At 38.2% G+C, this 20,816-nt stretch overlaps 2 protein-coding genes across 5 annotated transcripts; both read left to right on the top strand.

The window, feature by feature from the left end:
• Positions 1-895: 895 nt before the first annotated feature.
• On the top strand, positions 896-10,264 carry LOC113667972 (methyltransferase-like protein 27). 4 transcript variants are annotated; one of them, XM_089181408.1, is made up of 5 exons: positions 964-1,266; positions 5,911-5,999; positions 6,330-6,416; positions 8,106-8,440; positions 8,980-10,264. In XM_089181408.1, exons 3-5 carry the CDS (start codon positions 6,385-6,387, stop codon positions 9,204-9,206), a joined length of 594 nt encoding a protein of 197 aa, XP_089037534.1. In that variant the 5' UTR covers positions 964-1,266; positions 5,911-5,999; positions 6,330-6,384; the 3' UTR covers positions 9,207-10,264. The 4 variants fall into 4 exon arrangements, with proteins under 4 accessions (XP_027039650.2, XP_027039652.2, XP_089037534.1 ...); XM_027183851.2 differs by lacking the exon at positions 5,911-5,999 and having other exon boundaries at positions 943-1,266; XM_027183849.2 differs by lacking the exons at positions 5,911-5,999; positions 6,330-6,416 and having other exon boundaries at positions 896-1,266.
• A 613-nt stretch (positions 10,265-10,877) lies between these two features.
• Positions 10,878-20,527, top strand: LOC113667953 (SWI/SNF-related matrix-associated actin-dependent regulator of chromatin subfamily E member 1). The gene is made up of 13 exons (XM_027183825.2): positions 10,878-12,276; positions 13,885-13,934; positions 15,077-15,145; positions 15,773-15,850; positions 16,234-16,335; positions 17,249-17,278; positions 17,616-17,691; positions 17,935-17,999; positions 18,502-18,550; positions 19,000-19,110; positions 19,398-19,459; positions 19,849-19,950; positions 20,215-20,527. Exons 1-13 carry the CDS (start codon positions 12,162-12,164, stop codon positions 20,323-20,325), a joined length of 1,020 nt encoding a protein of 339 aa, XP_027039626.2. The 5' UTR covers positions 10,878-12,161; the 3' UTR covers positions 20,326-20,527.
• Positions 20,528-20,816: the final 289 nt, after the last annotated feature.

Raw genomic sequence — 20,816 nt, 5'->3', positions numbered from 1 at the left:
AAAAAAACCTCAAACGCTGCGAACATTTATGTTACTTTTTAACTAGAACCTAGCATGAAACCGAATACTGATTATCTTATCAAACGGCGTGTTGTTGCCCCCGGGTGCAGATAGTTTCTTTTTGACGAGCTAGAACCTTAGAATCTTGTAAATCTAATTATCGGAAGACGTAACCAATAAAAACCTCAACAGTAGTTGTCTGAGTGAAATATTCAGTAAAGCCAGCGGAATACTGGTCTCACACTTGGGTTGTGTAGTCATTCACCTGAAGCCAGTCGCCTTGGGAAGTGAAGCCATACATCGGCGTTAATTTTTAATATATTAATCTCGACTAAATATAGCGGCATGGTCATAAAAGAAGGTAATTTCAGCCGTGACCAGTTTCCTTCCCCATAAACTGGTATGTCAGGATTTCAGGGACCAGGCGCAGTAAAAGAAAAACATGTTTTTTTTCCCAAAGAGCAATACCCCATCGAGCCCAAAAACTATCTGTCTTAACCAGTTTCCTTGTTTATAAACTGGATGTTAGTATTTTAAGGGCCAGGCGAGGAAAAGGGAAGAAACATAATTTTTTCGAGGAGTACCCCCCGCCGGCTACTTGCTGTAAAAGTCATTTTTGGAATCTGAGATCGACGGAAATATACATATTGAACAATTATGACGCAAACTGAACTTTGGTCAGCTGCCCTCAGCAGTTTTAACGAAGCAAAAATATTTGGTCTCTATTGTTTTTTTCGTCTATATTCCCACTAAATTCGACTGAATTTGAAGAAGTGTTTACAAATTAGTTAACTTAGTTAAGGTAATTCGTAGGCTTGCTGATAATTTTTTTGGTACGGTTGGCAATAATTAATCTGCACGCGCGATACATTTTTTCTTGTACGCAAGGGATGACGGTCTTACTCGTCACAGCTCATAATGATTCTGACGTATTTCGTATTTGGGAAAGTACAAAGTACTAGTGCGTAGTAGATAGACAGTGAGCAACATAATTGAATTATTCAAACACTCGAGTCGCATAATTATCGAAAGGACGCCGTTTTAGCGTCAACTAAAGCTCATTTTAACACAGCCGGACTGAAAAACCTTTCATATTTATGTTAAAAACCGAACTGAGGTAGTTTTAAAAAGCTTCTTTTTAAGTCTTCTTGTTCTTTGTTCTGACGAATCTTGAGCTGTCCTAACGTATCGCCGATTCGCCGAGTTTCTCGTCGCGTGTCAATTCGAGATGGGAACCAGAGTCTTACAAAGTCCAAAATTATGCCGGTAAGTAGATCAGGGTCGTTGCTTCAGGCAAGAGTATACTTAGTGTGTTTTATTCTTTAGGGTTGAGGAATATCCTTCTCCGATATCCTCTAAATCTTCTTAAGAGCGAATTTTTTTTATCACCGCGTGGGAGGTGGCACATGATCGGAAAAATCACTATCCTCATATTTCGCTCAGAGATACCTTAGGGTAAGTCTATAAACGTGGTATAATTTTTTTGTTCAGAGCTGTTTTTATTTTCTAGAAAATCACCAAACACTGTATCGAGCCCCAACCGCCATAAAATGGCCGAAATGAAGTCGACGAGTAGGGCAACAAAACCTTTATTCCTCAAAAGCGCAAAAGAAAGCAAGTCTTTCTGAATTTTACCTATTTGTATACGAGGTATTAAAAAATGATTTGAATCTAATAGCAGGCTTGTTGACATAACTATGAATTATTGGCGAATATTTGAAAATTGCCAAAATTTGATTGATTAAAAATTACATTTTGGAGCAGTTTTTCAATAAAAATTTTTCCTACCTGGTATAACTCGGAATCACTTGAGATGAGCATTTTTACAAAGTGGAAAGAATGTTCTTTCCATGGATATAAAAATTAATTTGGGGCTCTTAATTACTGCGAAGAAGTAGCCCGGTCTATTTCGTGCAAATCGCAATGCCGCCATGTAAACAACCGCAGATAATCCTATTAGGCTTTTTATTATCGAAGCCATAATTCAACAAAATCTTATCGCTTTGACTTATACTAGATTGTAAACTGGATTTCTTAAGCTCACCTGGCGAAAAACACCTTTCTAAGATTGGTTCCTTGCCTCAATCTTGTTATAAAGAGACTTGACAACAGCTTCGATAGTACAGCACTACAGGCGGTGTATACCAAATCACAGTGAAAACATCTCACGAAGGTTCCTGCCGGAAACGTCGCATTGCTGGACAGTTAAAACCATATTTCAGCTTGGAACACTCACATTTTACAAGTCTTCCTTTCACAATAAGAACGGAAGTTTGTTTTTTATAGAACGAGCCAGAGCATCCTGACAGATGAAGTGAATCATTGACGTTCGTTTTTTGCGATGGTGTCACGCAATAACATGTCACTCGAAAGGAGGCTCGGTTACCAATACGCTCTTATTTTCTTTCCTTCTTATCCCCTATTTTTTATTTCCGGGAAAAAGTTTTAAATCCAGAATTTAAAATTACCGTTGTTTGCATTTTTTAAGCGCGATACCACACAGGGACATTCCTAAGGTATTCTTCAATGCAGCGACACTTAGATTGTGGTAAACACGAGCGAGCCCTAGAGCGCGAGACCTTAACAGACAGAGTTGTTAAGGTGTATGGAGAGAAACTGGAGGGAGAGACCCCTTCAGTACCAGAGGTTATTGCAAACAGTAGACCTGACATCATACCAGATTCGTGCAGAAAAGTACCAATGGGCTGGGCACTAAGGGCTGGTGCTCCACGAAAGAGATTTACTTCCAGCCAGAAGGCCTATCTTACTGTCAAATTTAAACTGGGGAACAATCAGGACAGAAAGCAGACCCTGCATCAGTTGCACGTGCGATGGTAAGCGCCAAAGATGCGAGTGGTAACCGCCTGTTTACAAGCGACGATTTCCTTACAGCAAATCAAATAGCTGCCTTCTTTTCCCGACTGGCTGCGCAAAAGACCCTCCAGGATGACGAGGAACAGTCTGACGACGACTTGGAGGCCGCTGCAAGTGAAGCAAGAATCCAAGAGCTGTCGAATGCGGCTTTAAAGGAACTGGCGCTTAGACGCCCTATCACATATAATGCGTACAATCTTTGTGAAATGGCAGCAAAGTCCAAGTTAAAGAGCTTTTCCATTTCATTGCTGAAGGATATTTGCTTATTTTTTAGCATTGATATCAGCGATATCTCCGTTCATCGTAAGCAGCCTTACGTGAGCAAGATCGAAGCCCTTTGTTTTAGCTTTACCTGTCAGCAGTGACGAACTACATGTAGCTTGAATATTGGTTTCATTGACACGGAAAACGCCTAAAGTATATGACACTGTATTTTTTTCCTTCCGTTCTATCTTTCTTTCTTTCTTTTTTTGCTTTATAAAACCCATTCAGTTAGCTGGTAGATTTCTTGAATCTCCGAGGGTACGCCGCCTCTGTCTTGTCGAGAATTCGGGATCTCAAAAAATGGCCGATTAATTGTTTGATTAAGGGACGGGAAACAACTTTTTCCGAGTTCGAGTTGAGAAAACTGTCAAGTTTCTAGCGATGGCCATTATCATCGTAGCAATCAAGGTACAAAATCGAAAGGTTTAAATTGATGAGCACGCTATCGTAAGGAAAATTTAAAAAAACAACAACAACAACAAAAACAAAAAACAGAGATTGTGTAAGTCCAAAGCTTTAAAAAATGTAATTGTAATGACCTACAGTCAGGCGATATCAAATAACACGTACTGTCTCGCGGCCTGATACAAGCGGCCGACTTTGTGACTCGAAGATTTACGTTTTTAGTGAAGTTTAACGTTCAAAGTGCTTAGATAAAGAACGAAATTGTTAGTCTGTTGTTCTGTTTACATAGTCGGTAGAATTTTTCCAGTGTCATTAGAAAAGAACGCCTCACCGTGGAACCTGTCTAGGGACACGTAGGTGATGTATATAATCACGGAGCACTGGACAATTAACTTCCAGTTGTTTTAGTTAACTGGGAAGTTCGTCATTTGAGAGGTTACGCATGACGTTTGTTTTTCCCGCGAACGTCAAAAATTCAATTTCTGTCGTCTGTCTTTAGGCGTGTGTACACGGAATTAAGTAGGTTTGTGCTTGTCGTGAATGTGTTATTTTATTTTATTTTATTTTTTGTGCAGGATTTTTTTAAGAATTCCATAAATAGGTAACCAAATGAAAGGCAAGCTTGCGTTTTCCGTTTGCCGTTAAACGTCATACTTAAAGTGCCTATTGATAAATATAATCTTTGCAAGCGCGAAGTCGTGGAAATAGAGTCGATAACAACGCATGTATAGTCAGTACCAGGGGGTGACTAAATTTACGAAAACGTCAAAAAGTAGTTTTTCAGAATGGCACTGATTCAAAACACTCAAAAGAGATCTACGGCGTTTTTAAAGTGAATTCGCGCAGGTTTTTGTTTAAAACATAACACTGACTAAGAAATAAATATTAGTTGGCCCTGCACTCGGTACAGCGATGTCTGCAGACGAATGCCTGTCTGAGTGTCCTGTGCACGTTTAGCGTGATTGCGTGACAAAAATGAGTGATGACACACGACTTCGTTGGTGAACATCGTTGTGCCATTTGGGGAGCCAAACGTTTCTTAACTGAAACTGTAAGCAATCAAAGCATCTTGGTTTATCGTGCAAAAAAGACTTTTGTATATACTGGAGTTGTATGGAAGCAGAAATAAGTCAAGAGGTGCGATGGTCTGCGATGATTTATGAACAGCTTCGAGTATTGTAAATGGTCAAGCCGGACGTTGTAAACACTTTTCAAGTGAACATGGCGATTTGAAACAAAAATAATGGAAACATCATTCCTTAATCACTGGTTTCAGAAGGTAAGGGTAAGGTAAGGCACAGCTCAAAGCGGTAAGATTTTGCAGAAATTATGGCTTCGATGATAAAATAATAATTGGATTATCTGCGGTTGTTTACACGGCGGCGTTGCGATTTGTACGAAATAGATCGGGCTATTTCTTCGCAGTAATTAAGAGCCCCAAATTAATTTTTATATCCTTGAAAAGAACATCGTTTCCAATTTTCAGAAATGCTCATCTCAAGTGATTCCGAGTTATACCGAGTAGGAAAAATTTTTATTGAAAAACTGCTCCAAAATGAAATTTTTAATCAATCAAATTTTGGCGATTTTCAAATATTCGCCAATAATTCATAGTTATATCAATAATCCCGTTATTAAGTTCAAATCATTTGTTAATACCTCGTATACAAATAGATAATATTCGAAAAGATTTGCTTTCTTTTGCGCTTTTGAAGAATACCGTTTTTGTTGCCCTACTCGTCGGCTTCATTTCGGCCACTGTTATGGCGGTTGGGGCTCGACACAGTGTTTGGTGATTTTTTAGAAAATAAAAACAGTTCTGAAAAAAAAAAATTATACCACGTTTATAGACTTACCCTAAGGTATCTTTGAGCGAAGTATGAAGGTAGGGCTTTTTCTAGGCATGTGCCACATTTTTTTGATTTCACGCGGTCTTCAGAAAAATTCTCTCTTAATTCTTCTCTTTCGCTCAGCTGTCGACGTGACGCGTGCGACAAATTATTATCATTTAATTAGGTCCAAGACATGACGCTTTTTACATACATGAAATTAGATTACGCCTGTAATGCAATTTCAACGTGAGTTCATCGCTGAATTGATCTTTTGTGAAGGTATCTTTTGCCCAAGACCACTGAAAAAAAAATGTTAAGGATTTAAGTCAAGTAATACACGATAAATGACAGATGAAATTGACATATAATCGAGACAGCTACGTGACCATTAAGTAACACTATGGCAATGCTCATGCGGTACACGTGATTATGTCAGGAGTCGAAACATCCGACAAGTGACAGAGATTTGCTTTTGTTTTCTGCTGAAGAAGGAAGTTAACCTTGGCAGTGTCCTTCGTTTTTTTTTTTCCTTTAGAAACATCGATGTATTCCTTTCGAATATTTTCCAGCCTTCCCGTGAAATTGCGAAGCGACATAATATAATCTCGAAATTAACTCGACATGGTATGTGCCGGTTCAAATTTTTGGCAATATTTGTAGTTGTAGTGGTCAGCTAAATTTAGTTTTAGCCTTGCTCTTGACATGAAAATCAGGTTTTTCACAGGATAAATAATTTAAAGTTAAAATGAGAGACGAGATTCGACAGAGGTTTTACACCAGTATATCAGGTGCTGTAAATATGACGTCACGCGCCCGTTGACGGCTGAAATAATTATTGATGCGTGTTTACTCGGAGTACGTTCTGGCCAGGTTGAGTCGTCGCAGCTTTAAAACGTAAAAATACCACGCAGGATCGGCTGATATTTTTCTCTGCGTACTTCTTTGATTTGACAGCATTTTCTTTGGGGTCAAGTGAACCATAGCTGACTTTTCACGTCAGTCAGTTAACATGACGAACAAACGATCACTGGAGCGTCGTAGGTTAGTTTCAATTGATTTTACCCATCCAAGCGAAGTGAACGTCACTCGGTTGAAATTTACAGTTTCGGTGAGGGCTGCGGCATCGTTGAATACTTAAGTGTATTAATTTTTACGAGCAGATAAGCGAAACTGTCGATTAATATCGAATTTTTCGTTGTATCTTACGATTTCAAGAGTCCCCTGCAGAACGCTAAGGGCAGATTTGGTGTAGAGCGCAAGATCGCGCTTTTCTTGATCAGATGCTGTTTTCAAAATGGAAGTATCGTGTAATATTTTAAACTGAAAATTAACGTCAAGGACTGTTTTATCGGCAATTCTAGCTTTAGAACAGATATTATTAAAATTGCTTATCGTCCTTTGAAGATGAAATCGGAGAATTTACGTATGTGATATTTTGCGAATGTAAACACTTTGACCGGCTTTCTTGCAAGGAATGAATTATTAAATACAGGAAATAAGCGAAGCGTGCTGACACAAAAGAACCGGAAATGAATACTACTTTTCGATTATTTTACTTAGAAGTGTTTAGCGACAGACGTAATCGACGATTGCCCGACCCAAGTGATTCCCTTTAGCCACCCAAGAGGCGCCCGAAACTGATATAATAGTTTTGAAATTAATAGTACCGGTTTGTACTGGATGTTGATTTGAAATGAAAGGTGCTTCAGGACTCATCGAAACTTCTTTGTCTCAACTCATAAGATTACTATGACCCTGGTATTAAACCGCACATCCTCGACATTCGTTTGTAAAATTTCAAATCCCCCCTCCCTCCCCTTCCCTGTGCAGTGTTGGCACAGAAACGTTTCAGTTGTTTTCAAAATTGCTTTGCGGGGGAAAAGGGGGGAGGGGGGATAGGGGGAGAGGGGAGCTTGGAACATTATTCTGAAAATAATTTTTACAACAGATAATCTGAGTAACACATATCAAACAAGGCTTTGTAAACAAATGATGAAAATGTCCCAACAAGTTTGACTAGGACTAACCTAAGTTGAAACGGTTAGCGTTTTTCTGCCATGATTTATTTCATGCAAGGACCCCCTCCAATGAGCTCATCCAACCCTTTATACACTAACACCAGTCACCATATTCTCTATATCATTTTCTCTTCACTTCCTATGTTACTGACAAGGAAAATTTAAACCTGGCTAGTTTATCTGGCTCTAGCTTGTGCCCTTGATTGTGCTAGTTAAGCTCTATTAAAGGAACCACAAGCAAACTATGCCTATGAATAAAGTACTGAAAATTTGTGTCTTTGACACACCATGGCCTGAAAATCCCATTTAAGTGCACTGAAATGCCAGTGCCATTTGCCCTATTGAGTCATGCCCAATCTGTAGCATGAATCACCCCCACCCTTCAAAAAAGGGGGGATGACAGTGACAATTTTCTGCTAAGCTCATTTAAAGTGGCTTAGAAAAGCCACTTTAAGTGCCTTTCCTTGTGTTTGATGGGGCTGGTATTCATGCAGTAAGAGGGAATAAAAAATGGAGCATCAAGAACTGGAAAATATTTATACCACATAGAATCTTCAAAGCCTCTTAAAGTACCATCATTTCCTTCTTTTGCTATTGGTTTTGGTAGCAGTAACTCTTACTGCAGAAAGGCTTCTCAGATAATGAATTTAGCAAAAAAAAACAATCCCTTTATATGCCTTTTAAAGGATACTACTCTTTATATCTGTTGTAGCTGCACAGAGTATTTTGATGCTGCTGTGCTAGACGCATTTCCAAATAAGAGGACATCAGTACGTATTCTGGATGCGGGCGCAGGACAAGGTTCAACCGCCTCTTACCTTCGTTCCTTGGGATACAACAACATTGATGCCTTGACAGTGTCTAAAGAGAGACTTGATCGTGCAGAAGCAAGTGGACTTTACAGAAACCTTCTTTACACTGCTCTGAAAGCAGAATCCACCTTGTGCGCCACTGGTGCGTTTGATGCCATGATCTGTGCAGACGGTGTTTTTCCAGATGAAGTGGACCCTGATGCAATGGATGAGATGTTACGCCTTGTCAAGCCAGGTAGCTATTTTATGTTTTCAAGAGTGAATCAAGTTTATGAATGATCTATGCTGAGCTAAAAGAAAAACAAATCTGGAAAATTGCTTCGCGTTTAGCGTTGTTTAAGGGATGAAAGTAGTGACTGTACTATTAAGGTCATTTAGCAATAGGATGTTACAGCCGAGCAGGGTTACTGGGTCATGTTATTGGGTAAGGCTTAAACTATATCAGTGCCTCTCTCTTCGTACTAGTGATAACTGGTTCAAGCAAATTGCCATTAAAATGCTGAAAAATTTTGTTAGCATCCATTTCTTCAAGGAAGTGTAGATTATGAGCAGTCCCTGCTTATTTGCGGTTTTGTCATGCAAATAATAAAAAATCTTTTAAAAAAGGATGTTAGTGTGCCGTGTGGAACTCTAGATCTTTGATTAAGACTTTGCTGAAAAGCAGGGACTGCTGGTAGTCTTAAGGGGGTGTGTGAATTATCAAGTTTGGGCTTAGGTGCAATGGATCAAGAAATTATTAAAAATTATTTTTTCTCTCAACTGCTTCTGTTTCAGGTGGTATTGTGTGCTTCACAATGAATGCAGCACTATTTGACAGTGCCCATAACAGCTTCCGATTAAAATGTGAAGACTTCATCTCCAAGAGAAAATGGAAACTAATATCACAAGGGATTACTTCCCAACCCCAAGATTCAGAGAAAGACAACAATAATCATCAATGTGCTGAAAGAAACTCTTCAGACAGCTATGTTTTAGTTTTTGTGGTAATTGATAATTACTAAAACTTTGTATCTGTAAAGGGGGTAAGTTTCTAAAGAAACTGTGGTGCTGCATCGGTGGGAGAGTATAACAGGTAATTTAGTGTTAACAACTAAGTTGAAAACATAAATTAGCCACAGTAAAGGGTAAAAAATTATAATTGCTCTGATGAAGGGCTTATGCTCGAAATGTCAGCTTTTTTTATCCTTTATGTTGGCCAATTTATGCTTTCAACTTAGTTGTTAACACTAAATTACCTTTGCATCCATAGCCTGGCATAATGTCAGCTTTGAATATTAACATCAAGTGCGGTCATCTTACAGAGAATGGTGAAAATATTATTAAATTTATTTGGAGATGTTAACTCTTGAGGCCAATGGTACTACCTGACCCATATTTTTATTGCAAAAAAATTCACCAGCAAAACTTATTTGATCATATAAATACTATTACATTAAGCTCTTTATAGTAGTTTTCAATTGAAAATCAAATGTTTTGGCACAAAATTTATATGGTGTGCACTCAGATAAGTGCACATGGGCAATCTTTTTTTGTAGCCTTTATGCCTGTTTTCAACTCTTTTTTGAGGCAACCATGAGAATATAATGTTTTTTATCCATTCACTCTGTCAAGAAATGTTGCATTTAAAAAAAGGCTACATAAGATTTTTTTTCTAAAATTTTAAGATAGAACATAATTTAACACTAAACATTCATGAAAATTAATAAATAAATGGTATAGCAGTGCTTGTATTAAGGATTTATAAATTTACTGTAAATTATTTAAGAAGGAAAATTATTCTTTGATAAGAATTTGTGACTGTCACAGTTCAGGCCATCTGTCTTTGTAAAAATATTGAATATGGTCTTTTGAGTCAGTCTACTTAGTCTTTATTATAACTATTTTGATTATGATCAGAAATTTAAATGTTATAAATAGCTTGTTTATTAACTATAATTTAAAACTGTTTGCTCTCTATGAAAGAGAATGCAATTGGGCCATCCACAAATGGCTCGGCTGTATGTTTTGTAGGATAAAAATAATATTCAGCTTTTGGAAACAATAAAACTTTGTAAATACAGCCCTTGCAGTTCTCTTTTTAGCCTTAATGTGCTGGTTTACTAAAAACTTTAACATCCCCCCTCCCCCACTCATGGGCAACCCACAGGCAATTGATTTTTGTCCGTTTCGGGGGAATGGAGAATTTGGAGCTTGCCTGGCTGGGTGGGTAATTGAACCGGGAGTGACAAGTCTCTCCAGCGGAAAGGGGGGATGTCTCAGGGCTGACGTATCAGATTTTTGAGTGGGGGAGGGGGGCTAAAGACGAACGCATAAGTTTCAGCCAATTATGGGTAAGGATGGGAGCATGCTCAGCAGGAGAAGCTTTTTTTAAAAAGTAGGGGGGCTAAGGCCTCCCCAGGCCCTCCCTATACGCGGTCCCTGTGTTGAAGGGTAAAGAGTTTACTTCGCGAGCAAATGGCTCAGAAAAAGAGGTCTTCAAGGTATCAAGCTTTGACTCTGAGTAAAGAGTCACGGTCGCTGAGTTTGCCTTTCGCAAACAAATTGGCTATCTTGTAAATCCGCCTCTTGGGTTGGACATTTGAGCACAAATTTGGCTGCGGAGGTGGAAATTAGAACAAACTGATCTTCAAAAGTTCAAATACTAGTGAAAGGGGGCGGACGGGGGAATGCTAAGTTTCGATTTGATAGACGCGTAAGTCCGTCTGAGTTCAAACACTTCCTTGCGAATTCGCGCAGTTTTGTCTAATTACGATTTACGTTTACGAATTACTTTATGATTTACGTTTGATTTCAAAAGAGGTCATTAAGAAAAGAGTGACAGTCGCCCCGAATAACAGATTTTTGCTAATCAAACTTTTTGTGCCTCCCGTATGTGCGTGGTGTTCGAGCTAGTTTACTCCAGCAGCCCAACGAAGCATGGTGCGCAAACTTTCGGATATAATTTAACTGAACTTACAGGCCAGGCGGGAAGAACGTATGTGCTGTTCCAGCTGTGGAAAGCTTTCGGAAATAGAGTGTGCAGCCTAAGGCTTTTCCTATGTACGTAGTAAACCTAGAAATGGATGACTCGCCAAAATGGGTTCTTCTCAACATAGTAAGCGGTCAGATAGCAAGCGACACACCGTGGTAGTATGGTGAGGTATTTTTGTTGAGGATTTAACTGTGTTTATGTTCCTTAGAGCTGAGAGCTGTCATAAATATTCCCACGCAAACTCCTATAATCTCGCCATGACTCTTATTTTGCGAGATGATCATCTCACAGCTGGAGCTTGGGCCGCATTGGTTTGTTGAATGAACGATCGCGAGCTTCTTAGCGTTAACTCGCCCTAATAAGACACCTGCACTGCAGGCTAGGAAAGTACTGGTGCCTTGAAAACTCCCTGTTCGCGTTAGACGGGCTTTTCAGCATGCAAAGGAACCAAATTTAAACAAAGGTTTGGAAAATCAACCTCGTTCGCAGTGTCCTCTCTCTTCCTTTCCTTTTCTCGAGGAAAGAAGACCCTAGGAACGAAATTTGCCTAAAACATCTATTAAATCGAAAGTAAAACCATGCAAGGTTCATTATTTTCGTACTGAAAGTACAAATTCTCATATTTTCGTTTCCCTTTTGATTTCTACACGGTATGATAAATCATTCCTGAGCACAGAAAAAACCTTCAGAGGTGGAGAAGACTCCCATGAGCCCGCGAATTATAGTCTGGTTTCCGCCAATCAACGCATACTCAAAAGAAAGTTATGAGAAAAAATCATGGCGGATGACAGGAGGGTTTAACTCAAACTGGAACCTGAAGTGAATTGTCACTCCTAAGACGCTAGTTTCATCCCTTATGCAAAATTTAATGTAGGATCTGACAGGAAGAAAAAAGAGGAGTATCATAAGAGAATTAATTTTTGATCAAACGCCGGGTGATTAGTGCAAAGAGTCCTGTGAGTTTAGACAAAACAAAAGCGGACACATGTCTATGCCAATAGGAGCTTCGCCGCGTGTCGCTCAAAATTTCCGACAGTTCAACCAGAGTCCATTATCACAGCCTTTCCAGGGTGGATCGGCAGCCGCTTTGGCTCAAGCAGGTAAGAGGCTTTTACGTGAAATTTGTGTAGATAGTTTCGGCCAAAGTCTTTTCGCCTACTTCCAATAGTCTTGTTTAGGTCTACATGTACACTCACCAGGATCTGAGCCCTCCTTCGCAGTAATGCACGCATTAAAAAATTGTTGGTTCCTCACTGTACGGTGTAACAGTTTTAAGGTTTAGGGGTGCTTGTACCGTTAATATATTGATAATAGATGTATTAAGGAGTTATTTTTTCCTCTGGCTCACTGTACTTTTGCTAAACAAAACGAAACAAAATAAAACGAAATAAAAATCTGTAATTTGCGAAATGAAAATCTGTAATTTGAGCAATAAAAATCTCTGGCATTAATATTGTACATCTGTAATCATCATTTGCTATGTCGCTTGTTCAATCCACACCAGCGGTGAACTGACCAATTCATCCTTCCAGTCACTGGAGTTCTCCTTGTGAAACTTTTTTCAGCAAATTACAAATTTCATGTTGCAAATTACAGATTTAAAATGACAAATCTTCATGTTGCAAATAATAGATCTATTTTTCAAATTACTGATTTTGAGTTCATTTTATTTCATTTTGTTGGTTGCAAAAATTTCAGTTAGCTGCTTCTCTCAAGAGCAGTATGACTAATAGATAAGGAATCAGATTTCTGATATTTACTTAAGCCCAAACTACTGTAAATCATGGAAACAAGGTTCAGGACAGAGCCTAGTTCAATTGTAGTGCCCATTTAATTTGGCCCAGTATTCAATGTGATACTGATTTGTAGTACGTGGTTGGTAGTGTTCTTCAAAGGCATGAAATTGAGGAGGCTCAAAAAGGGTGAAGGATAAATTTTGTAACACTTTTTTTAAGGACCCTGGGAAATATGTGAACAGAGAACAATGATTGTTAAAAGTCTTGGCACTTTCTACTACTTTTTGAATTTTTTTCTATAACTTTAATTTATCTTCCCCTACCCTCTTTTTCAATGGTGCCTGGTATCAACAAAAATGTTACTAATTCAGGCAACATTGTTCAGGGGAAAAGGAAAACTTTCAAGAAACATATTAGAGAGAAATTTCAGGATTTCTGTTTATTGTGTTAAGTGGAGGGTTGTCAACCACCTACTTATGGAGGCATGTCAACCACTTTTGCTTTTCTTTACAATGTAGATTAATGCACTAATTTTTTACAAATTAAAATTAGATGTCTATGTTGCCTTGTAATTTCCGGTGGACGTTGTTCTGGAACCATTTCAGGACCAGGAATGGGTTTTACTGCAACTTTGCCAACAAAGAAATGAATAATTGTTTTTGGCAATTTTGTGAAAAATGCCCTAGTTCATGCTGTTGTTTGTAGACTTTCCAAAAGGCAATAGATTATGTTAAGTGCAGTCACACAAAACTCATTCATAAAAGTTTTTTATTCAACTTAAGTTCTTGTTATGTTGATAGAGATGCAAATCATTTGATCTGAATAATGAACTTGTATATCCCGTCATGTTTACATTTAAGACTTATTACATGTACTTATTCCTATTTTTCACTCAACTTGGAACGTAAAAACAGGGATATACATTTCTTTATACATTTCTTTATTTGCAAAATTTCTCTCTTTTTCCTACAGCAAGATTTCGACCTCCCTATCACCCTGGACCTCAGGCAATGATGGGACAGGTTTGTGCCTTAAATCTTTTGTGGTTTGACCTCTGTACCTGTCATATGTAAAAATCACTCTGGTTCAAAAATTAAAATGACAGTAGTTTCTTTTTGGAGGTTTTTGCATGCTTGATATATGCCTATTTTGGATCAGTGTCAGTGTCTGAGAAACTGTGTATCTACCCCTCCCCTAAACCAACATTAACCCTAACTTGTTATCAGTTGACTATGGTTGAGTTGGGGGAGGGGTACAGTATAGTTTTGCAGTTGCTCAGATACTGACATTGATCTACTATTTCTCACACTCTCAGAATTAAGGATACTTCCCTGCAACCCTTTCAGATTATTTGGAAAAGATGTTTTCCTCCCAAATATTTTACCACATATATCTGTATGTTCAGACACAATTTATACTAGTTACATGGAGATTCCCTGTCTATCTGATATTCTTACAAACTTACGAGCTTTACATGGAGTGTCTTATCAGAACAGCATTTGCAATTTGGGATGATAGGGTGATCAACAAGTAAATTTGCCACAGATTAGTGATTAGAAGAGAGTAAAATATCAACTAGGTGGCATTGTTTCTTTTAATGCCAATTTTCAGAAATAATATTGTAAGTAATGAATGACATGCATAGGAGAAATGAATGCTAAGATCTCTGGTGTGGAAAGATCTAGCAGATGTTGAGTATCGCATGGCTTGTCCTGAAAGTGGATGAAATGTTGGGACTGCTGTGCTGTAACTGATTTCCTTAAAAACAAGATGGGCCCATCATACATTGTACCTGCATGAAAATAGCTGTTGTGATCTCATAAAAAGGAGCACTTTTAGCTTGTTAACATAATTTAGAACATTTTGTTCCCAACAGAAATAGTGTCTCAAAAATTATGCCTTGAATGAACAGATCATTTGTGCTTTCATTCAATCCAGCAACTCTTGAGAGTAATGTCTGTGCCACATGACAAACCATTAATTGACCAAGCATGTACATTTAAAATTCTGTATGCTGGCTCCATTTGGTTTTGTTTTGTTTTTTTTGCCGACTCCCATTTTGTCTCAGTCCTATGGAATTAAAATGAAAAAGGACTTGGCCAAAACTCAGTTACTTTGATCAACAAACCTTGTCAGTGACCCATAAATGTTTTGTAATTTTCAGGCTCAAAACCAGTGGGGACAGATGAGTTATGGACAGCCCAGGTTTGCTACACAGAGATTAATCTCACAGGTGGGTGACTGTAGTTGTAAACTTGGAGTTGTATTTGAAGTAGTTTGATCTTTCCTTGGTTTGACATTCTTAAAATTAGTTAAAAGTATAAATTTAGACCCTCTTAACCCTTTAACTCCCAAGATCTCACTAGTAATTCTCCTTACTGTCTGCCATACAGTTCTTGTGATGTTAATATGGAGAATTTGCTACTGGATCAACTTATAATCCCCTCATTGATATTTTTCTTTATTCTCATTACTTGTCTGCTTGATATTGTATTGATATTGTAAGGAGAAATTCTGTCCTGGTCATTTATGGGAGTTAAAGGGTTAATGTCATTCTTAGCTTTTTTCAAAAATAGGGGAGGGGGAGGGGGAGGGGGGCTAAAGCTCTCTGCGTAATACTACGAACTTAATGGCATTGCCAGGGTTTCAATTACAGCCAACAATCAGTGAATTTCACCGTCTATTTCTCTGAACTTAACAACATAAGAGTAAAGGTCAAATTTATCAAGACCTCTGCATTACCTTGAATTATGAAGAGGGAATGTTTTGGGGCCAACCTTAGTATTTAATTATTCATGAACAAATCATATTACAAACAAGCTTTGGTGAAACCATTAATGAAAAATGTATTTCATAACAGGCATCTGATATTCGTATTCCAAAACCACCAAAGCCTCCAGAGAAACCACTGATGCCTTATATGAGGTTCAGTAGAAAGGTGAGCTTTTAAATGTGTAAATATCAAATTTGTGACATGAACTTAACCAATAGTAGTGAATCAACGTGCTACAAATAGCAACACTTACTAAACAATTATTGACCTCATTGCATGACGAAGACTAGCAGTATAGCAGTCAATCAACATCTAAAGTGACTCCATCCTGGGACAAACTAACAAAGTTCATGTCCTATCTTATACCATGATGAACAATGAACACATATTTTATTACATGTACTTAAGATGCTGTTGCAGATGTTTTATTAAAGATTAGCTCATGGAGTCTTCTCTTCATATGAAAACTATTTTCATCTTCCTTAAACTTATTTCTTAGGAAAAAGAAATCAAAGTGACTAGCATTCCTGTTTTTTTTTTCTTTGTAGGTTTGGGATCAAGTAAAACTCCAAAATCCAGAGTCAAAATTATGGGAAATTGGAAGAATTATCGGACAAATGTGGAGAGATCTCAGTGATCTGGAAAAACAGGTACACTGTGAGCAACTCATCCAAACATTTCTTCTTTATAAATGCATACCTTGTGGACCAGAGGCATTTTGTAGTCTGTTTGGTGTCAAAGACAAGACATCAGCACACAGTTGCTGAAGTCACTTTTTATTGTAAGCTCGCTTACCAGGCACAGTTGGGTAAGGAGAGTGTGCTTCTCTTACTTTGCCTCTATTTCTTTGGAGGTTTTAAGACCAAACCCCAGAATGAAAGGGGAGATTGAGCCAATTGTTATAGCCATTGATGAGAAAATGAAACACACCTGTACCAAGCTTGCAACAGCACAAAAATTGTCTTTCACCAGTTTTCATTAAAAGCTCAAAATTAGCCTATTTCTCATTTCATTTATGTGTATGCCACTTTCTATGTTGTCGATCCTCACAGTATGCAATACATGGGCTCAATAGAGTAGAGTCTCTGTGGCTCAGTGGTAGGGTATTGTAGCATGGAATCCATTGTGTCAAAGATGGTCCAGGTACAATAGGAGGGGTGGTGGATGGTACATGTACCTTGAGAGTCTTTGATCAGCAAACTTTTTTACTGATTTTGAAATCTTGTTGGCCTTTGGAATAAGTTTGAAATCTCACCGTTTTTCAAAATTCTCTGAATTTTTCCTTTAGCCAAGGGTCTTAGTCAATAGGTGGCTAGTGAGATTAGCTGAGAGTTATCACTGTGAGCAAAGAATGCCTGTGTATCTTGGCTGTTGTTTGGAAGTGATGTAATGTATAAGATGCTATAGTACGGCACAAATGGGAATGCAAATGGGAGTAGTGCAACACTAATGCTAAATTTCAGTGGCCTCATGACAAATGACAATGACAATTTCTTCCCCTGTTACTAAGTAATTCAGTAGGTAGTCAAGATCTAATGGTATTACCATTTCTGTTCTTTACAGGAACACTTGGATGAATATGAAGTTGAAAAGGTAACTTTAGGCTTTTGGTAATTTCAGAAAAAGAAAAAAAAAACATGATGTTTGTTTGATACCATGTCATAAAAAAAGGATGGCAGTCCTTTTAAAATGGAAAACAATGGTGTTAAGCAACAAAGAAATTGAACTGCAAAGCAAACAAAAAAGAAGATGACAAATTTTTTTAAAATGGAGAACAATGGTGTCTAACAACCAAGAAATGGAAATGCAAAGCAAGCAAACTACCCCCTGCATTTGAAGGGACTGTTTTCCAGTTCTGTTAAGTTGTAACAGTAATTTTTTATTTCAACTGAATAAAGTGTGTTTCTTTTTTTTTTTTTCATTCTTGTAGCAAGAGTATAATGAAGCAATGAAGGCCTATCACAACTCTCCAGCTTATCAAGCATGGATTGTGGCCAAAGGAAGAGGTGATTGTTGATACAATATTCTTTTAGGTGGTTTGAACTCAGGATAACAAGTGGTTAAATGGTGTTATTGTTGGTGTGAATTGGCCAAGTGAGGATCATCCTGAATAGGATTTTCTCAATAGTGAAGACTAATGTTGTGATAAACAAAGATGAAGTTACATGTACAATCAAGGTCAATGAAACTACCTACAAAAAGACACAAGTAATGAATTACTGTAAACTTTATCTTGTGATGTCTTACAGCACAAGCTGCTCTTCAAGAGCAGCAAGCAATGGAGAGAGCTATGATGGGTTCCATGCCTTTTGGGGTAAGTTCTCTTGTCATGACATAAATGCAACCATGCATCAAATACCTACAGTGGTAGGCTACTTGGGTGTGTGTTTAAATGTCACGATAGTAATGGTAGTAGTGCTCCTAAATATTAATGACACTTCAATAAAGTTCTTATCTTATGCTCTACAACTGAGCTACAGGGAACTCTTTGGTGAGCTACATTGTAGGCAATCGCTAGACTCATATGTTAACATGAATGGCATTCCTACATGTAGTAATTGTTTGGCTCATTGGCGAATTCTCTCTGTGGGAAGTCAGATCTGTTTTCTTTGATCCATGCTTGTCTTAAATTATTGATATCTGTTTTTCTTTGGTGAGAGAGCTCACAATGTACCATAGCTATCATTTTACTCACTGGGCAGTTACACTTTTCTTACTTGCTGTTCTTGATTGGATAGTGGTGACACACAAATAATCTACTGCTTTGAAAAGAAATTGTCTTCTAGAAACTTATTATAACTTTGTTTGTTGGTCAGAAAATGGATGAGGCAAGATTTGGCATTCAACCTGTGGACGATGATGATGGTAGGTTAAACTGTCAGTTGTGCTTGTGGCACATTTGAGGGCAAGAAAGTGGTAGGAAAATAAATTATTCAAAGTGACCCTTACAAATTTATCTTCCATCTTTCCTTGGATTTGTTTACGAAGTTTCTCCTTACGAATGGTTTCTTTTAAGATTAGTTTCAAGCTTTTGTTAGTGTTCATTGTGGGGGACATGTTTTCCTTTTCCAAAGGTGGAGCCTTAATCGAGTGCCATCACAGTCCCCCACTATTTTAGGAGAGGGAGCTACTCGTAATAGGCTATGATCTCATTTTTACATTGGGGTTTGAGGGGGGGTGGAAGGAGACAAAATAGCTAATAACCCCTCTTGACATGTTGCAAGTGGAGAAAGCTGGGACAGGCTCCATCTTGGCAAAGGAACATGGTCTGTTCGCTGTTGAGAGACTTCACCTTTACCTCTCTCTGTTTTCAGATGAAGATGACGCCTTCTCTGTCAAACACATATCCGCAGCTCGTTTTCATCGAAATCATAAGTTGATGTCAGAAATATTCAGCGACACAGTGGTCAGGGATGTACGAACAGGTCAGATTGCAAAAAAAAAAAAAAAAAGGAAGAAATGCTTAGACTTTGTCTTTTTTTGTTTTTAATATTTGGCTGTTTGCAACTTTTTTATAAAATTTTAGGTTGGCTTATCAACTGTATTGGGCCTTTGAGTCTTTTTGTCTGATCTGATAATTTTTTTCATATTTCGTATTTTGTGTTGTTGACACCTATGGTGGTCAATGATATCAGTTGTGGAGTGTCTCAACACTTTCACACCATTGTCTCTAAGACGTATTCCTCAATTGTTGTCCTGTTTATTACTTTAGTTGTGACCAAGTCCCGTCTGGGAGTCCTCAAGCGTCAAGTCCAGTCCCTCATAGCCCATCAGGTAAGTCGTTTGCTCTTTGCTGAATACAGAGACCTCACAGAGCAATTCTAGAGGTTGTGTGGACGAAACAACTGTCTCATTTGGCACGCGCTGTACTTTTTCTTTTTTATGTACAACAGTTTGTATGTTTTATAATGCTATCGATAAGCCTTTTGCCAAGCATGAAAAAATCTAAAATGGTAAACTATTGGAAATTGTGTTCTTTTTGCATCTTCTCCTCCTCCGATGCAATATTAGTTAAACATTATCTCACTTTAAAGCAAAGTGTTCCTCAAGTCTTAGTATTTTTCTGGTTACGGTACCTTGGCTAACTTATTTTTCTAATAACGATTCTCTCAGGGTGATAAAAATTTAATTCCAACCTGTTTCTTGTGTTATCTCTTGAGTAGAAAAAGCTGGAAAGTGAGTTGCAGCAAATCGAAGAAAAGTTTGAGGGTAAAAAACGAAAGTTTATTGATGACAGCGAAAAATTTAACAACGCCCTTAAGAAGGTAAAGAAGCTGGTCTTTTTTTTGTTGTTGTTTAGTTTGTTCTTAAAGCGTTTACAACATGTGTCCTCCTTTTCGAACTAGCTTCTAAAGTGTGGACGAGTTCACTTCTTGTTTGAGTGAATTGACGGGTTACCATATCGAAAGAGAATTTTTCGCTTGTCAAAGCGTTATAGAACCTGTGCTTCAGATAGGGATAGTATTGGAAAATTAATTATGGCAAACATCTTTTCCAAAGAAGTGATCGAATGTTTATGTTTCTTGCAGCTTTGCGAACCTCTTAATGAAGGGGAGACAACCGACGTGGTGGAGCTGAAAAAAGGCAAAGGCACCGATATAAGTTTGCCCCCGGAAGACCCTAAACCATCCACATCTTGACGAAATTAATACGTCTGTCCAACTGTAAAATAACGCCTACCCGATTTTCTTTTGTATTTTATGTTTTGGAGTTGGTTCATCCAAAGGAGAGTTGGAGGGGGGAGGGGTTTGTCAATAAATGTACGAACTGTGGCATTTATTCTTAGGCAGACACAGAATATTGATAAGTAGAGTACAAAATAAAGACTGTTTGTACCACGCATGAAGACTGCGTCCCTTAAACACCCTGTTCACGGCTTCTGCTTCTTACGGAGACCCTTTCCAAGAGGTTAAATAGTAAAAAATTGCATACTTTGTTCGAGACCCTGAAAACCACAGTCGTTCAGGAGGAATACATGCGAAGTAGCCCTTGCTCCTCATCTCTTGGTCCGAAGTAGACTCCTTGAATATATGTTAATGTGGTTATCACGTTCTTTAAAGGTCAATCTGTACTCGAGCCGAATGGCCTACACAGCCGGAGCTTATCCTGGTTTCCATACAGCTTGAAGCGA

The sequence above is a fragment of the Pocillopora damicornis genome, chromosome 9, assembly GCF_964200805.1.
Source record: "Pocillopora damicornis chromosome 9, jaPocDami1.2, whole genome shotgun sequence".
Taxonomy (NCBI): Eukaryota; Metazoa; Cnidaria; class Anthozoa; order Scleractinia; family Pocilloporidae; genus Pocillopora; species Pocillopora damicornis.
This window is presented reverse-complemented; position numbering and strand designations above follow the sequence as displayed.